The 14,854-nt window shown below is 47.6% G+C and overlaps 1 protein-coding gene across 5 annotated transcripts in view; it reads left to right on the top strand.

The window, feature by feature from the left end:
- The window catches only part of NFATC2 (nuclear factor of activated T cells 2), a 155,692-nt gene extending 146,442 nt beyond the window's left edge, over positions 1-9,250 (top strand). For all 5 annotated transcript variants that reach the window (XM_053574545.1, XM_053574547.1, XM_053574542.1 and 2 more), the window contains one exon: positions 4,835-9,250. In XM_053574545.1, the coding sequence (XP_053430520.1) occupies positions 4,835-4,890 (56 nt within the window). In that variant the 3' untranslated portion in view covers positions 4,891-9,250. The remainder of the gene's footprint in view (positions 1-4,834) is intronic.
- Positions 9,251-14,854: the final 5,604 nt, after the last annotated feature.

The following is a 14,854-nucleotide window of genomic DNA, read 5'->3' as shown; positions in this document are numbered from 1 at the left end:
GAAATTAGGTCTAGTTTTTAGAAATTTACCACTCCATCAGCCCAGAATTCTAGTAAGAGGCATTGGCTTCTACAGATTGCCACCCTCAAAAGAGAGGCAAAGAGAACACCCCACTTTCTTTTTTCTCCTTTGCCCTTGGTATATACTAGGGGCTGGCAAACTACAGCTCTCAGTCCAAATCTGGCCCACAGCCTGTTTTGGTAAATAAAGTTTTGTTGGAACACATTGTGTCCATTTGCTTGCATATTGTCTATGGGCTGCTTTCATGCCACACTGGCAGAGTGAGTCGTTGAGAGGCCACAGAGCTGACAAAGCTGAAAATGTTATCTGGAAAGAAGAAATTATCCTCTTCTTTTTTTTATGTCTGCAGCCAGCTATTTTTATTGGAATATATTCTCCTTATACAAATGCCTTTGTCATATATGCCCCAAATATTACATTATACATTTTTTTTAGAGTTTTGAAAAAAATATATATGTCACGCACTGTCATTCAGGCTAGAGAAGTGGTGGGACCATAGCTGCTACACTCTAGCCCAGGTGATAGCGAGACCCTGACTAGGGGGAAATTTTTTTCCATTTTTCTCCTTCCTGCTTTAGACTTAGAAGTCACTGTGAGGTTATGCACATCCTCCATCAGTCTTTCATCACATCTCTAAGGATGGTCAAAGGGCCAGAGTGCTGTGGCAGACACGCCACCGCTGGCCTCACTTCTGTTCTTGACAGTGACACTGTTCCAGGCACAGTGCCTGGCTGATCCCTGGACCAGGCCACTTCCGGCTTTGTGCTGTTCACTGAGCAGAGGCTGCCCTCACCTTCCCCTGACCTCACAAAAACACATGGAGGAGTCTGGGACCCCCAGAAGAAAGGGGATAAATGCTGAACTTCATTTCTATGTCTCTTACCGGTTGTGTGGGCCGTAGAGTGTATGAGTCATTTAAATGGATCCTGGGTTCGAAGGCCCCTCTTCACCTGCTGTGCTAAGAGCCTGCCTGCCTTGACTTCCCTATCTATCTCTCTAGGGCTGGTGTGAGCATTACTGTACAGCCCTCATGCTGCAAAGGCCTGGCCATAGCCCATAGTAAATGTGAATCGCTCGTGTTCTGTAGAAATAAAAGCTCTGGACAAGCAGCAGATCAGCAACCCCTTTTGTCAATTGGAGGTCAGAGGACAGTCAGCTTCCCTAAGCCAAGTGAGAAGGCTGATGGTGTGGGGTCCTTGTGGTGGGCAGAGATGCCGGCATTACTAAGCACCTGCTGTGTGCATGGTGGTGTGGATGCTAGAGTGGGGATATCTCAGAGTCAGCACTGGCGCCTGGAGAGAAGGAGGGCACGGTGGAGGGAACATGGAGGTGGCTTCCAGGAAGAGAAGTGAGGGTTTAGACGAGGTGGGTGGGAGCTATTTGGAGAACAGCATGTGGCCCAATTTGGGAAGATGCTCAAAACATTCATTGCATGAATGAATTGCCGATGGCAATGACACAGGAGATGGCTCAGCCCAGACCTCGGAGGCAGACTCTGGGTCAATCCTAGCTCTGACCTTGTGACCTGAAGTTTCTGTACCCCTTTCTAGGCTTTCATGTTCTCATTTCTTAGTGCACAGAATTGAGTGCTTCCTGTGCCCCAAGGCATGGTCGGAGGGCCAGGACCACAGGGGGATGAGAACGTAAGCAGAGCAGCAGAGAGAGCTGCCAGGAACTGGGAGATAGAGGAGGGGAGAGGATAGGGGAGGCCCCTGCAGCTGTAGCTGGGGAAAGCGTGCTCCTGGCGAGGCCTCCAGCAAGAGCAGAGGAAGCCAGGGTGGTTGGAGAGAGGTGCCGAGGGCGAGGGCGGCAGGGAAGGTGGCGTCACAGTGGAACCAGGTGGAGGGGCCCAGGGCAGGATTGTTGGATAAGGGACACTGTAAGCACCCAGAGGGGCAGCATTTGGGAGGGCTCCTAAGGGGGGAAAGAGAAAAGGAGAAATGTCACGGCAGACATCGTGGGACTGCTTCACAGGGCAGTGAGGTCTCCCCTTCCCCCCATACTCCAGTCTACAGCATGGGGCCTCCCCATAGGCAGCTGAGCAGAGGTACCTCCCTGCCCCCAAACTTGGAGTCCATTTTCAGTCTGACAGGGCTCCACCCCTTCAATCCCCAGCCAGTGTTTCTGCTCTAGAACTTTCTCCTGTTCACAGCCAGAGGGGCAAGCTCTGAGGTTTCAGAAAGAAGAGGTTCTTAACCTAAGAGGTTTGGGTGGAGTTTGAACCTCAGGGCCTCAGGGCCACCTCACCACCACGGCCACCCTCAACAGTGACAGGGTCTAAATGCATGGTGATTGTGGAATTTTCCAGACGCATCCCTTTGCTTCTACCTGAAAGTAGCTCTCAGAAATCAGGAACATTTGTATCCAAAGGGAGGGGGAAATCGCTTCTGCCTACTTGAAAAGTGCCCCACCCTCCCACCCCTGTGTTCTGAGAAGGGAAACGACCCTCTTGTGAGGGCCCCGGTGCCAACATCGCTGCCTACCAGCTATTTTTAGAAAGCTGAGCCTGTGGAAAGTTTCCATTAAGGATCAACTCCTCTCGTTTCCTAGGTTGAGAAAACAGGAAGGCCTTCAGAATCCGGGCTTTGAAAAGCTTCACATGAAGCTGGCTTGACCCTACCTTGAATTTACCATGCCTGCCTGCAAGGTGCCGTCAGCTTCTGCCCTGCAGAAGGGGCACCTGTGGAGGGGCAGGGCTGGGGGGTTTAGGTCCCCTTGGAGACAGCTGGTACTCGGTACACAGTAGGTGCCCAATTACTGCTCTGTGTTCCTATGAATGGGTCCTTTTCTGCGCTCTGGAAGTGTTCGTTATTCACATGCACACATTCTCATTCATTCACACATGCATCAGTTTCTCATACATACACGTCTATTACCTACAGAGGGCGCCAAAAAATGCACACAGACTTTAAGAGATGCTATCTATGTATTACTTTTTGAGGTTGAATTGAAGGTGCTGTTACTGGCCGAGTGTACGTAGACATGCTACTCACATCCTGCAATTCCTACACTGTGGGGGAATGATTGATTTTACTTCCGACAAGATGGTGTCAAATATGTATACATTTTTTTGCCACCCTTGGTATATACTATTCTACAAACCAATACCAGCTACACTCTGGACACTGTGATCATTTCTTTATTCACATTATCTCATCGAAGCTCCTCAGCAACCCTAGACACACTTTGCATAAAGGGAAACTGAGGCAAGGCTCACCAAGCAAGAAAGAGCAGAGGTGGAGTTCTAACCCTGGCTGGCTGGCTCTAGCACCCAAACTCTCCTGTGCACATGCTCTGGGCATGCATCTGAAGGACCAGGAGCTAAGCTTGACTTTCTGGCACAAAACAAACTCTATTGGCACAAAGCCTGAAGGTGAGGGTCCCCAGGAAGTGTGGGGTGTTACTAAGCATCTCTGAGTGGTGAGCTACTGGACACCACTCACCAGGCACTGTTATGTCTGTTAATGTCTGGAATTTTCACAATAGCCCTAAAAGGGGTGCACTGTTGTGATTCCCACTTTACAGATGAGAAAACCAAGGTGCAGAGAGGTTAAGGTTACACAGCCAGTTAGTGAGGGAGCTGAGAGTCAAACCTGGCTTTCCCAACTCTTTCAAACTGTTTGCATTCCCTGGCTCTGGAAGATACAGACTTACCTGGGGCAGGTTTTTTTTTTTTCCAGGGAAAAGTACCCTAGACCTAGGAGAGCCTAGCTTTGAGCATGACTTTGGGTCATTCTTAACACTTAACCCTTGTGCCAATATTCTAATCTCTGTAGCTTCAAAATAAGGCTGAGAAAACAAACTATAAGGAGGTTGTGGGAAGAATTCAGTGACAGAACTAGGAAAGGGGTAGTTAACCTGCCTTGGATGAGACCCCCAAAGGGCTCTACCCCTCCCCCTTCTGCCCTGGACCAGTCTGCACAACCCAGCTGCAGAATGGAAGGAATCTACGTAGTCAGGTAACGTGCACACCACTGCTACCGGTAGCAACTTTTTCTTTCTGAGAACGTTGAAGGAGGCCTGTTAGCAGGTTCACGATCCTAAGATCTCCCTGCCCTGATTCCAGTAATGAGTCCTTTAGATAAGTGGCCAAGATGGGGGAACGTAGCTAGCTTCTTGACAGCTGGTGGCTGGCTTGGCGCTCTTGCTAACCACTAGGAACTCCGCACCTGCTTCTGGGAGAGAGATGACTGAACCTTACAGAAACCCTCTGAGGACACCTTCTAGTCTGGACTGCCAACGTGCTCCATTCGTGGTGGTGCTGCAGGAAATAGACTCTGTGTTTGAACTGATGCCTTTGTCCGTCTGTGCCCGTGGGATGCTGCTTGTTCTCTTTCTTTCTCTCTTTTTCTCGAGGCTCCGCTTTTGAGAACTGTTAAGTTTTATGAGTCAACTGTTAAGTTTGTATCAGCCTTCATCTCATAACAGGTATTTTCTAAAGGTCACAGTGGAAGTAGTTTGGTACACAATAGAGAGCCCCAAGTGCATTAAATAAAATACAGACCTGGAGAAAGTCACTTCAAAAATGCCCTATGACCCAAATCTATTTTTGCCGCAAAAGATTTGCGTTACCATGAGAGCAATTCTTACTCACAGATGTGTAGCACAAAATATTAATGCCAAAAAAAAAAAATCATTTTTTTGGAAGGCATTTCTTGCGTTAAAAATTATCAAACGTATTATCACAAGGAACAAGAAAAAATGTATTTTAAGAAATAGCCTGGTGGAAGTTTCTAGAAAGCAACCCTGAAGTTTGGTTTCAATGCCCTCTCACTCGCCCCATTCTCTCTCTCCCCCCTTCTCTTTTTTGTAGTTAATGAAATTATCAGGAAGGAGTTTTCAGGACCTCCCGCGCGAAATCAGACGTAGAAGAAGCCATTAGAGCAAGACTCCTTCCGAATCTGACCCCTCGGCGCCCCTGCTGCCCCCCCCCCCCCCCCGCTCCCCGTCTCCTTTCCTGCTCACCTCCCGGCTGGGAGCCCACACGTGGAACAATGCGCGGGCACAAAGCTGACTCCTGGTTAAGGAGCTCTCCATCTCTCTCTGTCAACGCCTTTTGATTTTTGTCTTACATCCCAAAGAGCATCCTGGTTGATCCGAAACCCGAATATTAAGTGCCTGCTGACCACAGCCACATTCTGTAGAAGACAGGACACTGGAACTCACCTGAGAACTGAGTGACTGGCACTTGCGGGGCGGGGGCTGGGGACAGAAGATGTGGGCGCTGTGATTAAACCCCAGCCCTTGCGTTCATTTTTCCAGGGGACAGATAACAGCTCCTGGACCTTTTGAAGGAGAGGAGTTCTCAGAGCAACCCAAGAAACGTGGCCCAAGAGTCCGGCTTCTAGGCTGAAGAAACCCCAAACCCTTTTGGTAGAGACAGACAAGGAACCATCAATTCTTCGAGCTTGCCTAGTGCATACCACGAGCTGGGCCGGCAGTTAAAGCTTTATTTTTGAATTCTCATTCTTAAATAAGACTGTCTTGCCCAGACAAGATCACCTGTTAAAACTTCTTGGCGTTAAGTTATGACATGTACACGTTTATTATTATTATTTTTTAATTTTTTTTCTCTGCTTCAAAAGGCTGGCAAAGGCAGCCAACGATTGAGTCGTCCTGGCTTGCTGCTCTTCAATCCCTGGGCCGTGGGGTCCATACTAAGCAGTTTCCATAGACTGGGAAGGGTGGCCCAGGCTACAGAGAGCGAGGGCCAGTTGCTTTTCAAAGTTCTGCTTTCTTTCATGCTAATAGCCAGAGCGCTTTCCCATAAAGTAGTTAAGAATCTCAAGCATGTGCGTTGAATTTTGAAGAGGAATGGCAGAAAAGCTAAATCAATAGCAAAATAGTGCAGGTATTTTAGTTAAGTAGAACAGCCTAGTGCTTCTGTAGGTGGGTTTCTAACAAGACAGAGGAGAAGGGGTGAATTCCCTCCTTACCCAAAACTCGCAGTTTAAAGTAAAGCTCAGGATTTGGCCCCAAAGCTCATTGCTTATCCAAAGTGTGGCCCCCTAAAGACCTGTCTGCATGTTCTCATAGAAACACCTCTACTCAAGTGTGTCCCGTAGTTGGAATGCCCTCTGCTGGGATAAGTGGGGTGTGATTCCCCCCACAACTGTTTTGCTCCACTGAACACACCTGTAGGCCTCACTAGTCTTCCTCTGTTGGTGCAGTTTTTGAAAACAACCCCTCAAAATTCTTGGCAGATGAGTTTTTAATCACCCGGATGTGTTTCCATTTGCATTTGCTGCAGACACCCCAGGACAAACTGGAGATTCATTGTCAGCCACTCAGTTGAAAAGTGAAAATATTCTTAGCGCTCTTCAAAAGACCATACTTAAAGTGATTTCTCAGTCCAGTCTGCTAAGGCAGAAGGCCTAAGAAGTAAGTCACAGCCATTGATTGTCCACTGTGGGGCTTCTCTAGTTAAGGTTACCCAGAAGTAAAACCTTCCTGAGAGTCGGGGGCAGGTGTGTTTGGCACCCCAGCTAGTAGACAAAATGCCCAGGTTTGGGCCTTTGCACCTGTATGTGATCTTTTGGTGCAAACCGAGTATTTGTTTTCCAAGCACAGAGTCTTAGCTAAATTCTCTTTTAAATGAACACAATGATGGTAAGAAATTGACTTCTACTGCAAAACTTCTGGGATGCTAAACACTTCCTCATTAATAAAGAAAGTTCCTTAGACTAGCAGCTTTGCCTAAAGAATTGACTTCACCAGGGGAGAGTTACGGGTAGTTGGTGAATGATTTGTTCTCACTTGACCTGGCCAGGAGCCATTTTTTTGCACATGAGGGAATTTGGTCTTTCCTCAGTTATCTGAATGTTTTACCCAAGTGCCTTCCTGCTATTGTAGCAAAGTAGCACAACCTCATTGTCCACGGGGTGAAAAAGGACTAATGCATTTTCCATCCATTTTCTAACCACGTTTGTGAAAAGGGCTTCCTGACAGCTCAAACTCCTGTACGTACACATCTATGAACCCCTCTTTTTCTAAGACATCTCAGCTGGATATTAGAGGAAGCACTATACCAAATAGCCGAGGAAAAGAGAAACAAAAGCTTTAGATGTGAGTTATAAACAGGCAAGAGAAAGTGTATTCGGGAACTGGCAGCTGCCAAAAAAGTTTTGTCAGTTACAGATGCCAGAAGGAAATGTTGCCAAGAGTAATTAATTGCTCATGACATAGTGTTAGTAGGGGAAGAAGCAACGAGATCTCTGAAAGAACAAGAAGGTACGATATGGGTGTCCAAATGGTAAAGATGGGCGTGTTGCACGTGGGTTAGAAGAATGGTTTAGTCGTGGTTTGCCCTTGCTATGTCCAAGGTGATGTAAATATGTAGCACCCAACAGATACACCGTGTTGCTGAATGTAGTATATTTCCAAAGGTTGTGAGTCTGCCCAAGTCTTCCTGTATTGTACAAAAATACTGCTGCTTGATATTATATATAGCAATCCAAATTAATTAGTATGATATTAAATTTTATTTTCTTAACTGTATTTTTATGCTTTTGATCTGTCCTCAAAATATTGCACCCCTGTTGGAATTAGAAGATATTTATGAACAGAAATCTAAGTGTCTCTTTTTACATGTATGTTGATGTTTAAGAGAAATGATGTATTCTTGCAAATTTTGTTAATCATTCCAGAAAACACTCCTCCACCACCCTCAAAATCCCCCACCCTACCTAAGAACCTGTTAGTCATTTACCTGGTAGAAGAAAGCATCTCTGGAGAAGGAGGGGGGATAGCTTTGTGGAAGAAGACACCACCTTTTTCTTGCTTGAGAATGATACTGACTTTCTTCACCCCTGAGCCTGGATCTTGTCACTAAGGATTGTATTGTAAGCTGTCTAGATGCCCCCTAAAAGAAGTGACCTAATAGGTGATTTTGATTTAAAAAAAAAAACCCACCACCCACAAAACCTTGCCTGTGTTGTATTGTAATAGGATTCAAAAAGAGTGCCTAAGTGCAGGCCAGTATTTACAGAGCTGACCAAATCAGAGCGCTGATAGAGAACCTTGGAGACATTATCCAAAGGACAGCCACGGTTTTCCAGCATGGATATAGCTGAGGATGAACTGACTCCTTCCAAGCACTGAGAACCAATGATGCTGCATTGCTCATTTACATCCAGCAGCTGTCTCAGCAAGCCAGCTCTGACCAGGGTAAAGGCTGTCACATGCAGGCAGATCCGAAGCTGGTATGTTTTAATAGTCACTCTGGACTAAAGTGAGGCTAAATTAGTTTTCATGCAACAACAACAGCAAAAAACCCCAAACCTTTCCGAGTGCTTTCTCTTTTCAGAATTAAAAGGATGTCAGGGGTCCACTTAACAACCATGTTCATTGCGTTTACAAGAGGCATAGGGTTCTTGACAACCTAGGCTAACCTTTCCCAAACTCATTTTTTTAGGGGGAGGGACAGCACTTCAGGGACCCCGCACATCTTAACCTTGGGCCTCCCAGGCTTAAGAGCTTGGGCATTAAGTCTCATGAAGCCAAACCAGCTGATTGCACTGTAATTGATTTTCTGCATTCCAGCAATATGCTGAAGGAAACGCAGTTGTCACATGCAACTGATTGCAAACATCAGTTTCCCTCAGCGTTCCTGAGTGTCTTGCTTGACTTACAGCCAACATCACCATCATAACTTAGTTTGTTTAAAAACAAACTCTTCTGGTGGTTGGTGAGAGAGAGAGAGACTCCCTAAGCAAACCCCCCTCTGAAAAAGACAGGGAATCCTGGGTGCCAGAAGTGAAAGGGTTAACACCCTACCTTTTTGCAGCTGTTGGCTGAATACACGTTCTGTCCCCTGAGTTCAGGGTTTAAAAGGAACAGACAGCAGTGATTGCTGGTTCCATTGGGGGTGGGGGGACGCCCATAGCATTCTGACTGGCCTGAGTAGACCACAAACTATTGGGACCACAAGCTTAACATCCTGGACACCTCCTCGAAGAACGTCACTCACCCCTGTTGCCTCAACAACCCTCAGAGGGGAGAAAATGTTGTCCGTCCTAATAAAACTCTCCAACAAATAGACGTCTCTCCAACGGGTGGTGCTGGCAGACCTAGGTTTGGAAAATTCTGACTGTTAAAGTCATTTGAATACATCACATTCCTATGCAAATGTTGTTAATCTCCAGTTTAATGTAGTTTATTTTTGCTATATGTAAAGTATTTTTATACAGCTTGTATCATGATAGTTTAGCAATAAAACAGTTGAAAGCAGCAGCTGCTTTGGTTTATCTTTTCTTCTCTGGGGGGGCTGCTCAGATACCCCTTTACATTTGGGGTTCATACAGCAAGGAACATTTTCTGTGTATACTCCTCATCTCAGCCCAGTGAGGTGGGTACCAGCCCTCTGTGCTTGTAACATTGCCTGCCCAAGGTGACAGAGCCACGAGGTCAACCTGATTCCCTCTAGCACATCTCTGCTGTAATTCGTGTCCTACACCTCTTCTGGGGTAGCATCTCAGTAAAGGAAATGTGTGATGTCCACCGTAAGACAACCTGCCAGAGGGCTCCAGAGCATTTGCAGCCAACTGGGCAAAGACAGGGACTTGGAAGGCAAAAGCGGTCCTTTTTGAGCATCTGGCAAAATGCAAAGGGGTTTTTGATTTTTTTAAAAAAGCATCTTTTACCTTCAAACCCACAAAAAGATTTAGATACTGTAAGTATTAGAACTTTGTAGCTGCCTTCCTTTTAAAACAGCTTTCCTCTCAGTGTAGCTTAAGCACCTAAGAGATTTGGATGTAATCACTATTTTTGAAGTCTTAATATTATTCAAACTTTCTCTCATCCTTCAACCCCAGGGAGACATGGTCCCTGTCCTAGGCTCTGTGCCACAAATATCCTTCCACCCCACCGCAGCCCTGTGCTTAGAAATGCCTTTCTGGGAATTTTCTAGGCCCCCTCCCAGTGCTGGAAAGCGACAGTTATATGGGTAAGTATGCCAAGCCCAGACAGGGTCCCTCATGGGTCTTGGTCACTAGAAACACAAGCACATCCCTTTAAATGTCCTTGGTCTCCCTCTGGTGTCTGGGACCAGCTGGTCCCTATCCCTCATCTTCAGCTCCCCCAAAGGGCTCCAACATCTCCCCCTACAGGGTTCAGGCCAGTTTCTGGATGAGTGCCCTGGTAACAGGTTGCCCCTGATGACTGGTGCAGTATTTTGATTTTGATTTTCATGGGATATGAGACTGGGCCACGCGAATGGTACTAAGAAGCTGCCTTAGGAATGACTCAAATTGCTTATGTAGACAGGAACCCCACAGAGAAATATCTTCTCAGAGCCACACACCCTAGGGGCAACTCTGCCCCCTTGAGATATTTGCTGCAACCATGTGCAATTATTTTGCTTTCCATATTTGTTCACTTTATGAAAAATCTTATACGACTTCTGTCTAGAAAACCAGAATCATTTAAGAAGACAAGGGTAAAATGATAGTCATTTAAAAAAAAAAAACAAACAAAAACCTGATCTACATTTGTATGTGAGCCACACCTGGGGAACACAAATTTGGCCCGAGCCTCACTTTCTCTAGTTGTAAAATGAAGACAGTAGTCCCAGCCCTACAAGCATTGTGTGCTTAATAAATATTAGCTATTGATCCAATATCCCCATCATTTAACAAACAGATTTCAGATTCACCCACTGTGAGCCTTGAGCTGACACTGGGACTTCTTTTTCCCAATATGTGGAAGGAGTCATTTAGAGCTCTGTCCGTAGGGTTTTCCTAACTAGACAGGAAAGCCAGAAACACCACCTAAATTTTACAAAACCTGAGATGAAAAGGAAATCTATACCAGAGGATCTGAAGGGGAGTTTGCCAGGAGCTTGCAAATCTGAAAACATTCCTTGCTGTGCGTGCAGCTGCGTGATGTGGTTTTATACTAAGGAGTAGGATTAGAACACTGATGGTTTGGAATTTAAGCAGTAGCAAGACAGGAAAAAACACTGGTGACTCCTGTGCTTCATGAATTGGAAGAAAACTAATTTCTTGGCAGTATCAGGTTGACTACACATATAAAATAATGCTGAGGACCCGGTGGCCTTATGCACATTTGAAGTTCATTTACAGGGACCTTCAAAACACAAAAGTGAAGTTGTTTCTTCTGAGGAGCCCCAGTCACTGTGTTGAGGTATATGGACATGTTTGTGGTACAAGGATGAATGAGTTTGGACCATACTTTCTCCAAAAACAGCTTCTCATTCTAAACCCACTCTTCCCCCTGCCTTCCTGGTAAGAGTCAGAAGTTCAGTAAATGGCCCCACGTGGGGTTGTCACCAACTAGATGGAAACCCCTGCCTTGTTCCTGTCCTACCCCAGACACTGCAGAATTTCCTTATTCACGAAAAATTTCACACTCTGAAACTTTGCACTGGGCTGTAGATACAAAGTACAAGTGACAAGTCAGTTCAATTCCCAAGGGCTGTACTTTTGTATCAGTGGTCCTTTATTTTTTTTAGGGTGGATGGAGGACACCTCAGTCATCTAGGGGATAATGGCAAAACTCTCCCAAAACACACTGGCAACAGTTTCTGCTGCCTCTCCAAGTGGCAGAGGATATCTGCTTAAAAATCTTCTTCTCTTAATGCCACGGGGCTGTTCTTGAGGAAAAAGCATTCACAGGATAATCTTGGCAGAGGACTTGACACGCCCCTCACACATACTCCCAGCTCATCTGTAACTTTACTCTGACAGCTGGCAGGCATTGCAGGCTCACTGTGCCCTCAGTTTTCTGATTCCCTGTCTCCCTTCCCATTAGCTTAGGGCAACACCGCCTAAGCAGTTGCTTAGTTAGAACCCTGCTAACCCTCACTGTCCCCATTTCCCACAAATCAGAAGTCCCAGAGGGTCTAGTTCCAAAACCCATTCCATTTCCTTGCTTCACACCCACCGGACCATCCTCATCTTTTTCCTGGACTGCAGAGTGGACCTTTGCTTTCCTGGTGCACGCCGGGTCATCCTGCCGGTACAAAGTGGGTTCAGATCCTACCACCCCCTCCCCCGCATAAAGCCCTCCATGGCCTCTCTGCATTCAGAATGATCCAAATTCCAGGCAAGATGCTGGAGGATGTTCCTTGCTCACCGCCTCTCCTGACTCACCTCCATCCCCAGGGCCTCTCTTCTGTTCCTTGCCCAGAATACACCATTTTCCACCTCCATCTCTCTTTTTCTAATACGTGAAATCCTCAGACTCTGATCTCGTGGCTCTTACTCTTCGGGGAACCCAGGTGTCACGTGGGCTCTGCCCGCACACACCCCACTCATCCTATTTGGATAACTGCTCGCTTGTTTACTGTCTGTCTCTTGCCCCTGTAAATTCCAGGAGGGCAAGGACAGTTTTGTCGTCGTCCAGTGCTGCGTCTCCACGCCCTGGCCTACAGCGGGCCCGTGGTACTGGGTGTCAGGTGAACAAGGGCGCCTGCCTTCCCTGCGCACAGCACCGAGAACAATGGATTCACCTGGCACGTGTGGAGAATTAATTACTTTCCAATATTCAACACATTTTAAAATCCAAACAACGGACTCGAGAGAGAGCTGTTTTGGTTTATTTGTTTCCAATTACACATCAATGTATTCCAGCCTGTCTTCTAGAAAGAGCCAGCTCCCTTGATTATAGAAAGGCATAAAGGCCACAACTCCCTAGAACGCTGGAGCCTGCCAGGCCCGAGTGATCTGCCCGCAGTCACCTGCTGCCCTCCTGCTTGTAAAATGCTCGCTGCCGTGTCTCAACAGCTCCTTGGGGACCAGTAAGAGCAGGGCCAGCGCACCAGCTGCCTTTTACAAGCCAAATGTGAAACTGACTTCTCCGGGGAGCCTGTTTGACAAGGTGAATAATGGGATTGTTTGCAGCTGAGCGAGGCGTGACCAGAGCCCGCTGCCTGCCATGGTAGACGGTGCTAACGTGCTCTGGCTGGGCTCTGCTCCATCTGGGCCTCCCTGGGTCCACCTGCAGCCATGCCGCCCAGGAACCCGTGTTTTCACTAATCCTCCTTATGTGTGCACACACATAAGCCAGGGCATCCTCTGCACGCCCCTGGGGTCCCCACATAGACAGCAGAAAGCCTTCCTGAAGTCTACCGTTCGTAGACCTCCCCTGTCCCGGAGATGGGCACTGCCCAGGGCAGATCCAGACCTCCTCTGAGAGCTGGGCAGCAGGGTGTCCCATGCCCACACTCTCCATCTCCAGGACGGGTCTCTTTTGCCATTTATCCTTGCGTGTCAGACTCAGGGTTCCCTGAGTCTCTCACTCTGACCGCGACAAGCCTCTGGGACCCTACTTTCTGTTCTCTTCTCACAGCCCGGCATCAGCAAAACTCCCACAGCTCCAATCCCCACCTGGGAGCTTCATCTTAAATGAAACCCACCACGCCCCTGGGGCCCTGCTTCTCTCGCAGACATTTGTGACAAGTATCACAAACTTAGCGGCTTAAAGCAACACAAAGTCACTACTCTGTAGTTGTGGAGGTCAGAAGTCCAAAACAGGTCTCGCAGGGCTAAAGTCAAGGTGTTACAAGGCCATGTTCCTTGTGGAGGCTGCAGGGGAGAACGCCTTTCCTTGCTTGTTTGAGATACAAGCACCCACATCCTTAGTGCCAGCCGTCTTTCCTCCATCCACCAGGCTGGAGGACCCCACTGCGAGCCCTGCCCTCACTCTCACACCTCCTTCTGAGGGACCTCCCCCACCCCGTGATTGCACTGGGCTCACCTGAGTAACTCAGGGTACTCCTCCCATCACAGTTGCAGAGTCCCTTTCATTGTATACGATGACACAGCTGCAGGTTCTGGGGATCAGGATTGGGCATCTTTGGGGGGCCTCTTCCTGCAGCCAGCCCCTCTCAGGAGCCACACTGGGCCCCCAGGTGCCTTCGCTGCTCCTTTTTGCCACGCACAGGCTGTCCTCCCTGAGCACTGTCCTCATTTCTCAGGACTTTTGCTCCCAGGTCAGGGCACATCACTCAGCTATGCTTCTATCTTAATTTTTGGTGATTTTTTTCATCAGAGGGTCCCCTCCACACCCTGACTCCTCAGTTTCTTAAATTCCCCTCATGCTGTGAGGTGCCCTCCTGCTGTCACGGTCATGTCCCACACCAGGGTCCTCAAATGCCAGTGGGCATCAGAATCATGGGGGGCAGGTGTTAAAATGCTGATTGCTGGCCCCACCTCAGAGTTTCTGAGGCAGGTCTGCAAAGAGGCCAGGGAATCTGCATTTCTATCCAGGCCCAAATGATGCTCAAACTGCTAATTCAGACTGCTTTGAGACCCACTTCCTTAGACCTTGAAATTACACATCTCCACAGCCCCTCCCCCGTCTTCTCAATTCCCAGCCCCCCACCTTCTCCAGCACACAACAATTGCACCTCCCGCCTGAGGCCCACGTCCTTCCACCCACTGTAGCCTCAGCCATGAGGTGGTCCCTTCTCCTCTTTCTCAGCTTAATACCGCAGCCAAGCACTGTCACCTGGCATCTTGAGAGTAATGTGGGCAGATGAACGATGGCCCTAAAGATGCCCACATCCTAATCCCCAGAAACGCTTACAAGGCAAGAGGGATTTGGGATATGTGATTAAGAACTTTGGGATGGACCATTATTCTGGATTAGCCAGGTGGACCCAATGTAATTAGGGTAAATATGGGGAGGCAGGAGGGTCGGAGTCAGAGAAGGAGGGGTGATGATAGGCACAGTGCCCAGGAAGCTTCTAGAAGCTAGAAAAGTCCAGAACTGGATTCTCTTCTTCAGCCTCCAAAAGGAATGCAGCAGCCCTGTTTACGTCTTGATTTCAGCACTTCTGATCTTCAGAATTGTGAGACACTACATTTGTGTT

This window comes from Nycticebus coucang, chromosome 21 (assembly GCF_027406575.1).
Source record: "Nycticebus coucang isolate mNycCou1 chromosome 21, mNycCou1.pri, whole genome shotgun sequence".
Lineage (NCBI taxonomy): Eukaryota > Metazoa > Chordata > Mammalia > Primates > Lorisidae > Nycticebus > Nycticebus coucang.
Note: the sequence above shows the minus strand (reverse complement) of the source record. Positions and strands in the feature narration are given on the sequence as shown.